This window comes from Macrobrachium rosenbergii, chromosome 14 (genome assembly GCF_040412425.1).
Source record: "Macrobrachium rosenbergii isolate ZJJX-2024 chromosome 14, ASM4041242v1, whole genome shotgun sequence".
Lineage (NCBI taxonomy): Eukaryota > Metazoa > Arthropoda > Malacostraca > Decapoda > Palaemonidae > Macrobrachium > Macrobrachium rosenbergii.
Window position 1 is genome coordinate 25,039,062 of NC_089754.1, and position 18,225 is coordinate 25,057,286.

An 18,225-nucleotide genomic window follows, 5' to 3' on the forward strand; every position below is an offset into this window, starting at 1 on the left:
CACACAACAAAAGATATTTATCTGTTAGTGTTACTCTACATTCTATACACATACAAATTAAATCGTGGGCTATTCATCAAACATCCATGGGTCAAATGAGAGTGACCAATTCTAAGATCAGTCAAAACTTCAAACATTTTATGTGAATTAATAACTAAGTCATTATAAGTTTGCATTTTAAGCTTCTGTAAACTTGATGCTTCTTACTGCTACACAAACTACATATACCAGTGGTCTTATATAAGAATTACTCAACTGTCATACATTCACAGTCCCAGATACACTTCCAAATACTACATCCTACATCCAAAGTCCAAGATATAGTTCCAAATACTATACAAAGCCTGTGGATGTAGTAGGTAGCTAGTTTCATCAGATATTCCTCTCCTCAATTAAAAAATGTTGGAACATAACCATCTTCAGCGTTTACTGAATACTAGATTTAATTTTATTTTGAAGCCTAAGATATAATCACCTGTTACATCCAGTAACACCAATTTGTTTATCTTTCTGACTTTTCAATTTTTTAAAAAGCCTACATAGCTCTTCCTCTTTTGCTTGTCTTGATGTCTAAAACATACATGAAAACACATAGCAAGAAAAAGTACAATCTTACCCGAGCCAAAGCCTGAAATCCATTGTCTGTGAACTGTGAGCATGATGCAACCTCAAGGGTCTCAAGATGTGTGCAGTGCTGGGATAAAACAACAAGACTAGTATCTGTTAGGTGTACACAATTGCTCAGACACAAATAACGGATCTTCACACAGTTTTCTGCTAAGGCAACCACTCCTCTGTCACTTATTGCCTGTTGAAAAAAAGGGATTAAAAGTATAGTTTTCCATACAATGATGGGAGCAATGTTTTAAAAGTTTATTGAATGAACATCATGAATGAATAATACAAACTGGAGGAGGTGTCCAAAGAATGAAAACCTGCCCAGATGGACATTTTTTGACTCATTTTGGATTTTTCAGACAGATTTGTTCTTGAGTGAGAATTGAAAATAGAACAGAAAGTTAAAGAAGTTAAATGACTAGATAAGAATGACCAAAGGGAGCAATGAAAAGTAGAAGGAAGAAAGCAATTCATTTCAGGCTGAGGGAGAACAGCAAATAACCTTCAGAACTGTCTATAATTAAGTTTGTAAAGCAGGCTGTATGTAGTAGTCTGAAAAGTGGAAGATATGGAAGCAGTAGGACAAAGATATGACGGAAGGCCAAGAAAGTCAGGACAAAAATGACATTTTTATAATAAAATAAGATTTTATATCATACTTACCTGTTGTTTACATATAGCTGTAATTCTCGATCTCGACAGAAAATTCAAAACTGGCGGTCCCGCTAATATATGGTCAGGTGATACGACTACTCCCGCTTCATCAAGTGACTGATCCATTTCATCAACAACTAATCATATTTTCTATGTCCCCTTTGTCCCTTGGCGGGGAGGTGGGTGGAATGTTTTATATGTAAACAACAGGTGTTATGATATAAAATCTTTATTTTATTATAAAATGCTTGGCTTTTATACATGAACTTACCTGTTGTTTACATATAGCTGATTGCCACATTGAGGCGGCATGGACAGCTGTAAGTGTTAAATGGAAAACCTGAGATCATCAGGCTAAGAAAAAATCGTCTTAACTTTTGGATCCTTAATTGCTACAGTTGCTTTCTCGGTTACGCCTCTGTAACCTGCTATCCTTAGTGCAACTGCGGGCCTAGTAGCTCAGACGCAGGTTGCTATATGGAGAAAGGTCTGTTGGCCCATTGCCGGACACAATCAACCAGCATATAATGCTCCCTGCTCAGGCGTAGTACTCAAAGCATCCACCATCATATCACCCAACCATAAAAACTCACACCAACTCATTAAAAATTAGACCTACGAAATATCTAACCTCTTAGGCTCTAGTAGTCGATCAAAAAGAAAATCCTTCTGCACCTGCAAGGAAACTAAGGAGAGGATCTAGAGCCTCTGGTTTCCTTTGCCCATCACCGTGTCAGACTCCAATAAAGGGGCCCAACGATCGCAAATGTCTTCATATGTGGTTTGGATCTGTCTCCAGATAATGCGAGGCAAAACAGAGACTAACATTCCAATAAGTTGAACTTAGAATGTCCTCTTAAAGCTATGTTCTTCTTTGAAGGCTAAAGAAGTCGCAATAGTTTTCCTAATTTCATGAGGCCTCACTTTAACTAAGGGAAATCCACATCCCAACTCCTCAGGTGCTTCCTGAATCAGTTCTTTCAAAAGGAAAGAAATCCCATTTTAGATCAGAGGGTTCTTGGGGGTTCTTAGTTGAGCACCATAAAATCTGAGTTCCTCTTACACTTCTGGTCCTGTCCAGATAGAATTTCAATGTTCTTGACCGACAGAGAAGTCTCTGTTTTCTTCCACTAAGGAGGAGAAAGAATGGGAAATTCTTTGGCCATGTGATTACTAGGGTTTTGTTTTAGCTAGGGAAAACCTAAGGTGAAGGAAACTATACCTTATCCGCACAAAACTAAACCTTTGTCCATGAGCACATCCACTTACTCTCTTTGCCGAGGCCAGTGCCAAGAGAAAGAGAGTTTTTTAGTTAGACTCCTAACGGAGCAGGAACTCAAAGGCTCAAAAAGATTTGAGGTAAGCCACTCTTAGCACCACATCCAAATCAATGCGGTACACGCATAGATTTGCCTTTAGTGTAGCAAAAGGATTTAAGGAGTTCTGGCAATATCTTGTCTGAGGAAAGATCTATACCTCTATTCCTGAAAATTGCCGCCAGCATACCCTATAATCTTAATCGTGCTGACAGCCAATTTCTTCTCCTTGCAGAAACAAAAGACGCAACTGCAACCTGGCTTAGAGTCGTAGGAAGTGAAGACACTCCAGACTCGAGCACCACTCCCTGAAGCGCCCACTCTCGCTTTCGATAGACCTTGTAGACGAGGGCCTGGCTGATTCAGCCATTGCCTGCGCTAATTTTTCTAGAGCAGCTTCCCTCCTCCTGTAGAGTCGCCGAGTCTGAACCCTGTCAGATTTAGATCTGACGGTTCCTGTGGAACTTTCTGCTGTGCAACTGGCACAGAAGGTCTGGTCTGAAATTCCAAGCAACCTCCACAATCCACTACTTTCCAGTAGCTCTGGAAACCATGATCTTCCTGGCCACCATGGAGCTATAAGGATCATTGACACACCTTTGTGTGCTCGAAACTTTTTCAGGACTTCTCCCAGCATCCTGAAGGGAGGGAATGCATAAAGGAAGAGACCGAATTCAGTCCAGAGCATGGTAATCCACTGCTAATGTCTGGGTCTGGAACAGTGAGAGCAAAGAGAGGTAGTTCATGGGTTTTCCTCATATGCATCAGGTCTAACATGGGAGTTCCCCAAACCCTTCCACAGGCCTTGGCAGACTTTCTGGTGGAGGGTCCATTCACGTGGAATGACCCGGAGTGACCTGCTGAGGATATCCGCTTCATGGAGAGCCCCGGATGAAGCAGTTACTAGCTCCTATGTTCTTGGCTGCCCCACAAAAGCAGGTCTTTTTGCGATCTCTAACAGAGAGAAGGAGTGAGTGCCTTGTTTTCACGCACGCCAGAGCAGTGGAGTTGTCCGGAAAGTGCACTACTATCTTGTTTTCCACCAGAAGCACGAAATGTTCCAAGGCCAGATGTATTGCCTTCAACTCTTTCGCATTTATGCCAACTCTAAATGAAGACCAATTGCTCTGACACTTGAAGATCCCCCAATGTTGCTCCCCAACCCTCGGCTCGAAGGCCGGAGAACAACATCAGGTCTGGGTTCCTCTGTCCTGCGGACAAACCTCGATCTAGTTTGCTCCTGTCGCTCCACCATGACAGGTCTTGCTTACTTGAGTGATAGAGGAAAACAACGAACTGCGGTCTTTCTTCCTGTTCCAGATCTGCTGTAGGAAGAACTGAAGAAGCCCCATGTAGCCTCCCAGACTGACGAACATCTCTACGATGAGAGGGTGTTTGGTGTTGCTTCCATCCAAATCCTTGGCAGAAATGTTCCTGCTGCCATCAGGTATTCGAATTTTCAGCAGGCATTTCGATCCTTTGAGACGCCGGAAAACCTGAAAAAGAACCGAGTTCATCCGAACCTCAAAATAAGCCAAGTCTTGAGATGGAGAGAGAGTTGTGACTTTGAAGATTTACTATGAGTCCCAATTGTCGGTAAGAGAAAGGGTCCTTTGTAGGTCCTTCATGCATTGGCCTTTGACGGAGACCGATCAGCCAGTCGTCGAAAGGGAAATGTGAATTTCTAAGAAGCCATTTCGCAATTGGAGCCATCATCCTAGGAAAAACTTGTGGGGTTGTTGATAGTCAAGGAAAGAGCCCTGAATTGAAAAAGCTCCTGCCTCTGAACACAAACCGAGGGAATTTCCTTTGATCTCGGATGGATAGGTACATGAAAGTATGCGTCCTGAGATCGAGGGACCATCCAGTCTCCTTCCTTCAGGGAATTGATAACCGATCGTGTGGTTTCCATCTTGAATGGTGTTTGAAGCACAAATTTGTTCAGGAAGCGCTTTACAAGCGAGGACTGGTCTCCATCCTCCTGACGCATTTTGGAACCAGAAACAGACGGGGTTGCAGAACCCGGAGATGAAGGTTCGAGGACTGCTTCTATGGCTCCCTTTGAAGGAGGCGTAACTTCCTCCTCCAACACCACAAGTTTCTCTGAGTCCCTGATGATGCTGAAGTCTACTACAAGACTTTAAAGGGAGGACTCTCTGAGAAGGGAATGGTGTAGCCTTCTCTCAGAACGTTGATCACCCAGGGTTCTGGCTCCTTGGCCTCCCAAACTTGCCAGAACGACATCGTAGTCTGGCTCCGAATTACTGTACGAAGGACCCTGAACCATCGGCTGGTACCCCTAGCTTTCTGGGGGATGAGAGAAGAGAATTTTCCCTTCCCTAGCACGAAAAGGCCAGAAGGAGTACCCCTGAGAAGGCCTAGAGGATACAGGAAAGAAGGCTTGGGCAATACTGAGTAGTTGAAAACCTGGTCTTTCTCAAGAATGAGCCAGTAGGTCTTGGAGACTGAGAGTCAAATTTCCCAACTAACGTGGCGGGAAAAAGGGATTCTCTAAGCGCAAAGGAGCAAAAAAGAAGAGCAGATTTCTGGTTCCTGGAGACTCTCTCGCGACAAATCTAAATCCAATGTGCTCTCTTCTTCAAAATGCCGGTAGCAGTCACTGAGGCAATTTCTGACGCTCCGGTCTGATGGTGGCCTGTCCAGCAGGCCAAAATAGCATCAAGATCTGTAGCAGTCTTGGGGGAAGATCACAGACTCACTATCCTGCTCAAGGCCCTATAGACCAGTCAATAAAGAAAAGATCTCCAAGCATCCTATAGGAACTCTTTCACCAGATGGTCAATTCAAGACTCCAGTCGAATTGGATAAAGAGTGCCTGAGCGACGGGCAGAATCCACAAGGCTGGAGAAATCCCCTTGAGAGGAGGCAGAGTCTCCCATGAAAGACTTCTGTGTCTCATACCACGAACGAGACTTAAAAGATAGTTGCAGGGGGAAAATTAAGAAAGATGTTTTACCCTGAGATCTTTCTCACTAACCATCCTTCTGCCTTCGGAGAGCTCTTTTCGCTCAAACAGACAGGACCAGCTTCAAATCTAGGAGCAGGCTGAGGTTTAAAATCCTTGCAACCGCGTAGAGTCGAGACGAAGGGGAAGTTGAGCAAAGTCTTCTTTGAAAAGTTCTTCAAAAGTTAGATGCTTGTTGGAAGTAGGAGCAGACGGAACATCATCTACTTCAAATATCGTGGAACTGAGAGAATTCTCTGAAGCAGTTGGAGCACCGCTGATAGAAACGCTCTCCGGAGCTAAACTTGGCGCGATCCTCTTGATTATCGCTAACGCCACCTAGGCGCCAAGAGCCACCCGCTGGGCCAAGCGTATCCAAACATGAGCTTGGAGAGAGTCAGGAGCTCTAGAAGATCCGGGAGAGCCAAAGAGGCGCTAAAACCATGGTAGCGCTTAGAAGCGCAAACATTGTGCGCCTTGGAAACGTGAGTTGAGAGGCGCTGCGCCCAAGTATGAGTCTGGCCGTGCGGCGGAAGTGGCGCCAGGAGCGCGATCGGAAGCGGAGCCAGGCGCGCGAGCGGAAGCGGAGTCAGGCGTATGAGCGAAGGGCGCCTAGGTGCGTGAGCTGGCAGAGAGACCGGAGCCTCAGTCGCAGAAGGAACCTGAAGAGCTGGAGCTGAAACCTTCTGAAAAGTCTCAAAATCTTGTCCAATTTGTCCTCTACAAAGGGCCAGGAACCGGAGGCATAAAAGCTCGACTGGATCCAACTGGACAGTTCACATTTGCATGCTAACAGGAGGATCCGGCGCCGCACGCATCCGTAGAACGTACATCCGGGATCTGCCTGAGAAGAAGAGATCTCTGGCCATCCTAAAGCTACAAGACGGAAGAGGAGAACGTGCCAAAGGTTTCTTGGATAGGAACTTGACTTCTTGAGAGGAAGTCTGGTGTCTCTTCAGCGGCTCACTTAGACTCTGACTGCTTCCAACTCCTCTCGACTTAAACAGAAGCACAAGAAGACATCATATCGCTTTTACTATAGCGAGCTGCAACAGCTCAGACGCAACAGGACTGTTAGAGGAGCAACTGCTCAGAAAGACCCCACTCGCCTCCCTTCAAGCTGCATGTCTTCTCCTGAGCCTGGGAGTCAGACAGAGGCCACCTAGGAGAACGAGGTAATGCAACAGTCACTTCCTCCACAACACTATCACTGCAACACTCGGCTGTCTAGACATCGCGACTCACATCCTGGCCAATCTTCTATCGAGAGAAAATAAATCTTACTATCAAATTCTGCTCAAGGTCGATGACGTAGTGGGTTCGAAACAACAGGTTCCGGGGCAGGAATAGAACAAACAGGAGGGGTAACAGAACAGAAATAAGAGGCAATATTTACTTCCTATTTGGGAGGAACTTCGGGTCGAAGCCTTACGTGCCCTATCTTTACTTAATTTTGCCTGATACTTAGCCAACTTCTTTGCCAATCACACAGACAAAGACGAATATCTATCACATCTATCCAGATTCGTGCACAATTTCACAGTTAGAGCAAGAAGAGTGAGGCTCATGTTAGACTGAGATATCTGAGTTTTACAACCTCCCGGCAATATCTAATTTGAGATCCTGAATCAGACATAACTAGAAAAACCAAATCCAAAGCTAAAAATGTGTTATGAACCACAACAAAAGTGGGTACTTCACCAAAGAAGAAACGAAAAGCACCGATGAATTTCCCCAAGAGGAGCAGATCATCAGTCACGCCCCGACAGAGAAAAAAATATGATTAGTTGTTGATGGAAATGGATCCAGGTACCCCGGTAGAGGGCGTGTAGTCAGATCACCTGATCCATATTAGCGACCGCCAGTTTGAATTTTCTGTCGAGACTGAGAATTACAGCCATATGTAAACAACAGGTAAGTTCATGTATAAAAAGAGTAAAGACAAAAACCTAAACCACATGGAAATTCTAGGGAGAAAGCTCAAATGCTAGAAGACATGAAAAAGAGCTTCTGTTGAACCAAACATCACAAAATGCAAATCTGACATAAAAATCTTAATGATGGTGAGCATGAATATTCCAAAAAAAAAATTGTAATTTTTAAAATAATTTTTCAACAATACCAAGCAACATAAAAAGCATTTAAAACTTACAGCAGCTGAACATAAGTTAATGTGTTCCAGATTTTTACAGTACTGGGCAAGAGATATGAGTGCAGCATCTGTGAGAGCTTTTAATCCTTTGCCTACAAAACCTTGTAATTTGGGGCAACCATGGGCTAATGCATCAACACCTGTGGGGAAAAAGTAATAGGAAAATATAATACACACATTACAGGGTCATCACTCTTTAAAACAACATAAAATTTTACTGCATTGCTTCACTTTCCTAAAACATTACTCTAAAGCAACAGAAAATAAAAGTATGCAATCGTAGCAAAATAAGCATTTTTTTAACACTGCCTAATTATACAAGAGCATGAAAAATAAAAACCTTTTTATGCCATAACAAAAGCCTTAAAAATATAGTGTGATAGTAATATGCACAAAAACACTTATTCCTACATCTAACTAAAATTTTATCACATGAACCCACTATTCATAAATAGCCTCATTTTGTGCAAGCAGCCCCCAGCAAAAGTAGACCATAGTTAAACATCTGGAACCTGTCGTTCCACTCCTCCAAGTGGCTTTACTTGTGGGAAAAGCCCTGAGAGGGGACTCCCCTTCCTAGCTGTAAAAGTGATCCATACTTTCTCCTAGGATATTTCATGAGTCTATACCAAGCCCATTAACCAAAGCCTATACCCAAAGAGTCAGGCAAGTTCTGGGCAAAGTTCAAAAGGCACACACCTGCTGCTTAACCTGGAAGAACACAGCAATGAAGCTGGAAAGCATCCTGGGTACTTATTAACAATAGCTTCTCTAACAAGAAAATCAAGAGGTAGATCAGACTGACCATGAATGAATGGTAAGTAACTCAACCAAGACCAAAAGCAAAGAAACTAATAATGCTATTTTACAAGGGCACAATGCATTCATAATACCAGAAAGATGAACCAGCCTTTAGAATAGTCATTAAAGCAAATGTCTGTCACATTTACAGACAAACAGCTACTCAGATTATCTCTTACCCTGTAAGAGGAGGAACATCATTTACCATTTCTGATGCCAAGCTCTTTACATTATTATAATAATCACATCTTTCCAAATGGTTATCTTGCCACCCACAGGAGAGGCCATTCAAAAATACAGCAGAGGTACAGAAACAAAAAGGCTCAACCAATCAGAGTACATCCTTCGCTTGTATATGTTTGATAAGTACAGGCAAAACTTACCTCTGGTATATTTTCTACCTTATAGATGGAATACAATATTTGAAACACAAAAATAATTACGTAACCAAATACCATTGAAATAGTAACCTCTTTTGTAATTATTATTACTGAAAATTATAGCTTCTGCTGCATCTATTTTGTCTTTTCTATTTCCTTAATAAATACAGTTTATTGGCAATCCAAATTTTTATACAGTCATGTGCCAATGGTCACAGAAAATCAGGTATTGTTTCACGAATTACGAAATGCATGTATTTACTGATTCCAAGTGGTTTGTTCTGGCAGTGTTGTTGCTCAATTAGAACTGTGGTTGGCGGGCTGAAGTTCTTTAAGGTTGCTCCCATTATACAGACCTCCTCACACTCGCAATTGGTTTGAAAATTCTAGTAAGATGTTGCTATGTACGCAGGTCTGGTGCAGTTGCTTAAGGCAGTGGTTTGATGGCAGGTAGAATAATTTTGGCAGTAGTGGCTAGTGCCAGTGATAATTTTTCTGTCTCCAAATGATCTCCCTGGTTTCTTCTTGTGAAAATGATGTAGAGAAATTCTACTTCTTTTACAGTAGGCAGTTAGTTATAAATGATTTGTTTAACCGGACCTCTGAACTCTTTTAGGGTTCTTCTCGGGCTGGGAAAAGAATGGGGGAAAGAGTACATAAAAAATTAAGTAGTTAACAGTGTAGGATTTAAGTTTTAGCATGTATGTAATGCTTCAGAGAAATCAGCACTGTATGGGGAAGTCTGTTATCTCAACAGCATCAATGAGGGTTTGGTGGTAAGCTTTGATGCATGTTCCTGGGTGTAATTATTATATAGGGTGCAGTCTTGCAGATAGCAAGACAGAAAAGCTTTGATGCATTTAGCTGTTATCCTGATGTGTGATTGAGGGCATCATTTAGCTAAGGTATCTACACAAGTACAGGCACCACGCTACTTACAAACAAGTTACATTCCGAACGGCCATTTGTATGTTAATATTGTTTGTAAGTTCATGCGTATTTAAGTACAGTATGATATATAATCAATACAGTACTGTACATGTTTTCATCCTAAAACACAATGCAATGTACATACAGTACTGTATGTGCAGGATAGGTGTGCAAAACAAAATCTGAACTTAAGGGTGGCAAAGGGGAGCGCTCTGAATACAATTTTAATTTGCGATCCCATTTGTTTTTATCTCTGAGTGTTTGTACGTAGGGCAGTGTCTGTATGTCTTGCTTCTCAAGGGCATCTGATAGGCCACTTGATTGTATCTAAGGAGCTAGTTGATCCTTTTCTTTTTTCTGTATATGACAAGCACAATTTTGTCACTGGAAAAATAGGTGGCTATCCCCTTGACAATTCTCGAGAGGGAAGCCTCATCAGTTTCTTCCTTGTGATGAATGATAATTCTATTATGTACAGGTTCCCTGATTAAAATGCACTAATGAACTACATAAATAATGTTAAAATACACACCACGAAGGAAAAAGCACACAGTAATGGAAGGAATAATGATAAGCATAGGCATATTGGTTTAAATCACTTGGAAACTATACTGAGTCAGAAATAGAATGAAGTGTAACTGAGGCCTCAAAGGACTGGATATGTCCAGCGGGGTCCTTCTCAATCTTGTCTGGTACAAGTTGGTGTGACTTGGATCCACTGCACAGAAGAAAGGCCACATGAGATTAATGGAGTTGTAATGAAAAAGACATTCCCAAAAATCTATGCTTTAACATTCAACGAATGAAAAATGCATATTGTCGATTTCAATAATGAGACTTACCCAATACATGAATACCACTTTTATTCATCCACCAAATACTGACATAATACCTTGGGTGGAACAAACTGATTGCCTGACTTCTTTGAGCTTTCTGCAGTATATAACAAATAAAAGATAATCTCACCATTCTGTGTAATATTGTCACACCATGAGACATTTATCCATTCCAAGTTTGGGCAACCATCACTAAGTGCTTTCAATGATATATCACTTATCTGTGAGCAAGAGTCTAAATCCAACCAAGTTAATCGTGGACAATGTCTGCTGAGTGCTGTGCAAGTTCTGTGAAGAAAAAGTAAAAGGTTGAACTGTATACATATCATATTTGTTTTCTTCAATAAAAACATAGTATTAGGCTTAACTATACTGTAATCATTTAAAAAATAATTAATTTATTTGCGGTTGTTTCTTCAACCTTATAACTTCTTGTTAAAACAAAGTCCTTAACCATAATTGATGACCAAACTTTATTTTCACTTCTTACGAGAGATGTGGTGTTCCCCCAAAATACACTCAACTAATAAACTATCCAGGATTACCACCCAAAGTTTTTATTAACTGAAAAAAAAAATGCAACGAATACTTACACAATTATTTATTTATAATAATAATGTATTAAGGCTACTTTCCATTACAGTATATTACAATACTATTGACATAACAGTACCAATATACTTTATGTTCATATTATTAAAAATTTCAATTTTCTTTGTAAATGCCCATCTCTGCTGCATAGAATAGTGCAAATTTGACAGATGCATAATAGATTTTTTACTTCATCCTGGATTTTCTACTCCCAATGCCAGTTTTACAATACTGTGTCCTCAAGAGTAACTAAAAAGGTTTTACCTCCTCCAAGACCTTTTCCTCCACCAAGGTACCAAGGAAGAAATAAAGGTTTGTTATGCTTGAAAACATTACAACTTGATTTACTCCTTACGGTTTTATTACCATTACTACTGAAAACAATTGCAATATCTATACTAACCAGACCCATGACCCTTTAAGTGAGTGAAACTGCTTCTGGGTATTCGTTACATAATTTTTAGTACCCAGGCTTGGGACCTTTCCAAGCACTAAAAAGGGATTCATGGTCCTCATCCTCCTCCTTTCCCTTACATAGTTTTTAAGAATGTTAGGCATAAAAAGTTCCTTCCTCAATCTATATTTTGCAATCCCCAGCAACTCTTGCAACCCAGCTGTTACATTCAGTGTGTAATTGTGTACTCCCACCTACAGATTTGGAACCAACCATCTAACAGATACAAATCTTGGGATGATGCATTATATCCAAGTAAGCACCCATTTATATTAAACCATTATAAATATAGTACTGCTCCACTGAAAAGCCCACATCTACTCCACAAAGTTCAGACCTGGGAACAACCACACCTGTACCTTTTAATAGCTAAGACCAGGATGTTATGTTGTCTAATGACAAAGGGTGTGACAACAAAGGTTTGCTTCAGTCAATCAATTGTCTACAATCACTGCTCAGCATTTCTGGAATTGTTAGGATTCTGGAACTGTGGGGTCAAGAGCATAATTGAACATCACTACTGCTTTAAAAACATTTTTTCCTTTCATGTTTTTCCATAATAGTTATTTATTCATTATTGTTATTATTACTTATATTAATATACTATTAAATGAATGTGAGATAATTAAGCTCACCAATAATAAAATAGTTGGACAATTACGACCATGTGTACAATAACATCTTTTCAACAAAAACATTCTGTAAAACGTACAAATATACATGATCAAAATAATTGTAATTCAACTTGTTAATTTAACGATAAGTAAGACTATAAAATACATTTCATCATATTGATCTTGGAGAGGGTCGTTCTTTATTGTTACTTAACGTCGTCATTAGTTTGCAATCGTAAATCCAGGAAAAGGATTCCCAAGTGATGACTCATCATTATGACAGACTGTGTGGAATTTTTCATACCACTATTAAAGTTAAAATCATTGTTAAATTCTTGTTTTCACAAAAGAATAATTATACAAAGCAAATTATTAGGTAATTTTTGCCATCAGCAGTCAAATAATCACTATAATGGCAATGTTCATACTTAGTGTTGTACACACAATTTGTGATCGAAGTGTCTATAAATAGAACAGAGGTAGAGGGCTGTCATTGGCTAACAGCTCACCATGGCAACCAGCCAGCCAATTAAGTTTTAGCTGTATTCTGAGAAGAACATTTTATGCATGTGAAGCTGTTGATGACATAAGTGGGTGTGTTTTACATACAATGCAGTTTTTAATAGTGTATGTGTTTTACTGATTACATGAAGAATAAAATGAATTCCTTCTCATTACTAGAGTGCAAAATTGTTGGTTCACACACACAGTGTGTGCATACGTGCTAATACCTCTTGTTTAGAGACTTGCATTAGCAGTATCTTTTCCTGAGAGAGAGAGAGAGAGAGAGAGAGAGAGAGAGAGAGAGAGAGAGAGAGAGAGAGAGAGAGAGAGAGAGAGAGAGAGAGAGAGAGACTCTATAATCTCTTGAGGGATGTTAATTTATTTCTGTTTCCTGTTACCATGTGACTGACAACAAAATTTGCTTTTTTTTTACTACCTGTACTAAACATTTTTAAAACATTATGAACACACACACAGTGTTTGCATGTGCGCTAGTACCCACTGGTTAAAAAAACTCAAATTAGCAGTATCTTTTCCTGAGAGAGAGAGAGAGAGAGAGAGAGAGAGAGAGAGAGAGAGAGAGAGAGAGAGAGAGAGAGAGAGAGAGAGAGAGAGAGAGAGAGAGAGAGAGAGAGAGAGAGAGAGATTATTTAAGACTAATGCTTGGCAGATATAAATTATTTTATTATGGGATTTTTTTGTTAATCTTTGGATTGTGTACCTTATTGTATTTCATGTGCAGAATCATACACTTTTCCCTACAAAATCACTTTAAAATTTCTTTCTATATGCAAGGGTGCGTCTTCTACGACAGTAAATATGGCACTGCCTCCGAAACACTATCATCAGGAATCTGTTTTTCGTTTATCCATACCAACAACAATTTTTCTATTTTATCTATTATGGGAGGCCTCTGTTTTGTCAAACTCGTAACTCCCTTAGCAACACTATCACTTTTTATTGCCTCTTTATGCTTTAATGATGTACTGTACTTACGGTGAATCTTGGTAGCTTAAACTGTGATGCTAAATCAGTCACAGGAATGACTCTTTCATACTTTTCAATAATCTCTTTTTTAAGTTCAGTTGTGGTTCTTACTGTTTTCCTAGTCTGCTTGTCTGTAATGGCATTCTTGGGACCCATGTTTTTATCAAAATACAGTACAAAAAGCCACAAAAACTAAGGAAATACATCAGAACACTGAAGCACAGCTGAGTGGGGTTTAAACAACTCCTGGGAACAATGCCAACTAGTGCTGACTGACTGAGACATGAAGCTCTTTGTTTACAAATATCGTGTGGTTTATAGGGTCGGATTCCAGTTTTTAATTCAAGCTCCAAAGCAAAATTTACTTGAAACTTCGTGTCGAAATCCGGTTATATCAAGTTCTGGTACGGTCGAGGAACAGAGTTCTACTGTATAATGTACAAATAAAATATATACCACTGAGGGAATTTATCATATATCTTAATGCAGCACAAGAATTTATAAATCTGTAATATCTTTTTCTTTTTTAAATATACTATGAATAACGTAACTTACAGTATATGGCATAACCCATAATGAGCAACAAATAATTACAATAAGCGCTGCTTGTCTAAATGAAAGTAATACATGAATAATTCCTTGAAATGAGAAACTTTTTTAAATAGTTGTAGTATTGTGGACTAGTTTCATTAGAATATATATATATATAATGATCTCTAGAGTACTATATACTTAGAAAAAACTTACTTGTCAGTTATATTTTTGCAATAATTAAGATTAAGTTCTTCTATATTGTTGCACATTTCAGCAAATGTGACAAGGGCGGAATCAGTGACACTCTGGCATCCCCGTAACGACAACTGTTTCAAAAAGCCACCACATCTTCTACCTATATTCTCCACAACACGACCCTGTAAATAATAATTGTGAATTTTAAGAGAAATATATTTAGTTTTGAATCATTATAAAATGAAACATGCACTCAAATGAACCATTACTTTCATAACCTTATAAAGTACAGGCAGTCCCTGGTTATCGGCAGGCTCGGTTATCGGCAATCTGGTTTTACGGCGCTTGTCTAGTGACGAAAATCGGCACTTTCCGCTTATCAACGCTGATAATCTGGTACTGGTACTGATACATACCTAACAGAGGTGCCAATCTCCAGTTATCGGCGCTGATAAGCGCCGAAAATCACCGATTTCCTGTTGTTGGCGATTTTCGCTTATTGTCACACTGTCAGAACAGAACCCCCGCCGATAACCAGGGACTGCCTGTACCTTGGTTTGAAAAGATGACCAACATTCATTTGGTTTGTGACCAAAGTTCATTAAGTGAAAAGAAAAATGTGGTCAGTGTGTGTGCTGGCCACATATCTCATTTGGCAGATTGGTAACCATGCTTCTCCTCACCAACTTCCTGCAGCATAAAGCTTGGCCCACAAAAGTATATGTATAAGTGATTTAATTGGAGGAGAGCAAGAAAACTGTTTGTGTTTGTTTAGAAATTTTCTGGCAGGTGGGCTGACAAATTTGTCATGCTGACAACCCACCAAATATGTAGGATTGCTTGAAGTCCAGATCATTAAAAAAAAAAAAAAGACTACTAGCTCAGCATGTCTAATCAGGGAGGTGCCTGTTGAAGGGGAAAGTAAAACACAGGAGTTACAATCATCATCACTGAAAAAGTGTGTACATTATTTTTTAGAACTGAGACATAAAATGAGTTCCCTCTCCTCTCTTGAGAACTTTCTGCCTGAATTCCCATCTCTAATCTTTGCCCTTTCTCCATAATTTTCAGGATTTCCAACTGGCTGCTGTTCTGCTACTTTCAGATCTACTTTCTCATGGTGACACTTTTTCTTATCAAAAGTCCATACTCTTTCAATCTTGAGATCTCAAACTCTTTTCATGCCTGTAGACACCATATCCCAAGTAAATGCATTTGATATAATGCATGATCTTGCTAACACACTCCTGACAAATATCTTGGCATTTTCTGGTCATATCTGGGCTAAACCTCCTTCATTTCCTTGACATGTACCCATGTTCTTGCTGCTTATAGTAGCACTGTAGAGGCTTTACACAGGCATCATAATGACAAAAGTCAATGTCTACTTCTGGGACTAAGTACAGTACAGTAACATGATATGCATTTCTGTTGTAAGAATGAGTGGTGGACAAAGCCCCCTCAATATTGTCTTTGTGAAAATAAAGGAGTCTTTGTGAAAATAAAGGAAAGACTGCAAAAAAAAATAGCATTTTGTGGTTCTGGGAAATCATCACTCTCTTAAAGAAGGAGGGAAGGCGTAAACATCCAGATTGTCCCGGGAATGTTGAAGGGCGTCCTCCGCCACTGCCCAGGGATCTGGAATGACCAAACAAAAAACCTCTTTTTCCGTTGTCTCTCGTCGCGAACAGGTCTATTGGTGGCCTTCCTCATAAGAGAAAAAGCTTTTCCACCACCTCCCGAAGGCCAAGCGCAAAATGTTTCTACTTTCTTAGAAAAAATAAAACTAAAACATGATTGACTGGCTGAGTCACCATGGGGATTTTAGCCAATCACACTCTTTTACATCCTAGACATAAACAGTGAGCGAAGTGCATTAATTTTGAACTCCTCCATGATCGGACTCCTACTAGCAATGGTTTGCGAATGTGCCCAATGGATCCTTAGGTTTCAGGCAGTTAAGAACCTAATTTTTACAGTGGTCTACACAAAAGTTCAAAGAAATCAGCACAGTTGATAGGTGGAACAATTGTTAGTCATGACCTTGCACTGAAAAACAACATTTTTATGATAAAATAGTTTTATATATACTTACCAAGTAGTTACATAGCCTATAGTTTCCTTGCATGACAGCTTAAATTAATGGGTAACGCCTCAAAGTATAGTGCAAGTGACTGGTCCCACCCAGTAACAGGAATACAGGCAGTCAGCAGTTATGGGTGGGGGTTCCATTCAGGCGGCGTGACAATAAGCGAAAATCGCCAATAACCGAAAATTGTTGATTTTCGGTAATACACACAAGTGCCTAGAGATAAGTCATGAAAGGCAGAGGAAATAGGCCTATTTCCATACGAGGCAGAGGACAATGAGAGGTGTATACAACATAGAACAGGTGAACCACATGAATGAAAAGTGATATGCACTTCAACAGGTACAGGAGAAAAGGAGCCCAAGATGAGCCATGGCCAGTGATAATAGACCTGTCACAAAAATGGGGGTGGCATTCTTGTCATCAATACTGATGAGACATACTTATAGTCACTAATGTTATGCATGGGTAGAGGAGGAACTGTGGTCAAGAGTCAAAAGGGTGCTGCAGGCTTGTGAGGTGGTGAACATGTCACCATATACAGGTGAAATGGTTGATGTCACTCATGCCATGAGCAATTCCCAAAAGGGGGTCATTTAACAGCCATAACTGAGGAGTCATGTGAGTGACTAGTAAATATGGAGAAAGATAAACAATGTACTCCAGTAATCACCGTACACACACACCTTCAACAGGCATAGCAAAACTGTTGGTACTTGATGATCTACAGGAGATATGAGAATGATGAACTTTATTACGCATTGACAATGCATCACTCGATCTATGTTTTCCAAGCTCAGTATCTCTTTTTGAGTCATGTGAACAATCATGGCCAATCTTTAAAAAGAAAAGTTGCTATTCTCAGCAGCAAGGAAGAATCCCATAAGCAACTTAAAAGAAGAACTAGCAGATGCTTGCTATCGCTCACATTTGATAGTTCTTGTTAATAGTTCTGATGTAATTTATGTTGAAGTGTATAACAGTAATATTTACTGTGATCCTCATAATACAGGTGGTTCATAGTTACCACACGAGGTTAATTAAACACTTCATAAATTCTAAAGGTCAAGCAAGTTATATTTTGATTTGAAAAGGATTTCTTACCTGCTGGTGGGTTTTGAACCAATGCTGACGTTGCCAGGTGATAAACCCCTCCACTAATCTTGAAGCAGTATGGTCTTGTACCAGGTATTAGAACTGTTTTTGTACCAAAACTGGTGAATGCATTCGTGCTGTTATACTGACGAATATATTCTAAAAAATTCTGGGTTTCTTGAGTATTTCCAGTGAGCAACAGCCTAAGGTGGTCTGGATACACAGATAACGGAGGTGCCGCTACCTTACTATCATAAGGGCAGCTATGAAGAGTTGATACTTTCTTGGCTGAAAAATGCAGGGCTTTACAAAATTCATATTCACACTTGGTCGTCATAGGTCCCAGGTCATATCTTGTAGCAGGCATTGCATTTTCAGTCCCATCAACAGCTGCACGATACATGACATTTTCTGCTTGCGCTTGCCGTCTTGCTTGATCATGCTGCTTCACGCTGCTGTTGATTCTCACCTGCACATATTTGTGCATCAATTTCTTGTGCAACTTGAAGT

General features: G+C 40.0%; 1 protein-coding gene across 2 annotated transcripts in view; it reads right to left on the reverse strand.

Moving 5' to 3' along the window:
- LOC136845803 (F-box/LRR-repeat protein 20) overlaps positions 1 to 18,225 on the reverse strand; it is a 56,742-nt gene that overhangs the window by 11,681 nt on the left and 26,836 nt on the right. For both annotated transcript variants that reach the window (XM_067116143.1, XM_067116144.1), the window contains exons 4-7: positions 14,550 to 14,713; positions 10,783 to 10,940; positions 7,706 to 7,845; positions 617 to 808 (exon numbers count right to left, since the gene is read on the reverse strand). In XM_067116143.1, the coding sequence (XP_066972244.1) occupies positions 617 to 808; positions 7,706 to 7,845; positions 10,783 to 10,940; positions 14,550 to 14,713 (654 nt within the window). The remainder of the gene's footprint in view (positions 1 to 616; positions 809 to 7,705; positions 7,846 to 10,782; positions 10,941 to 14,549; positions 14,714 to 18,225) is intronic.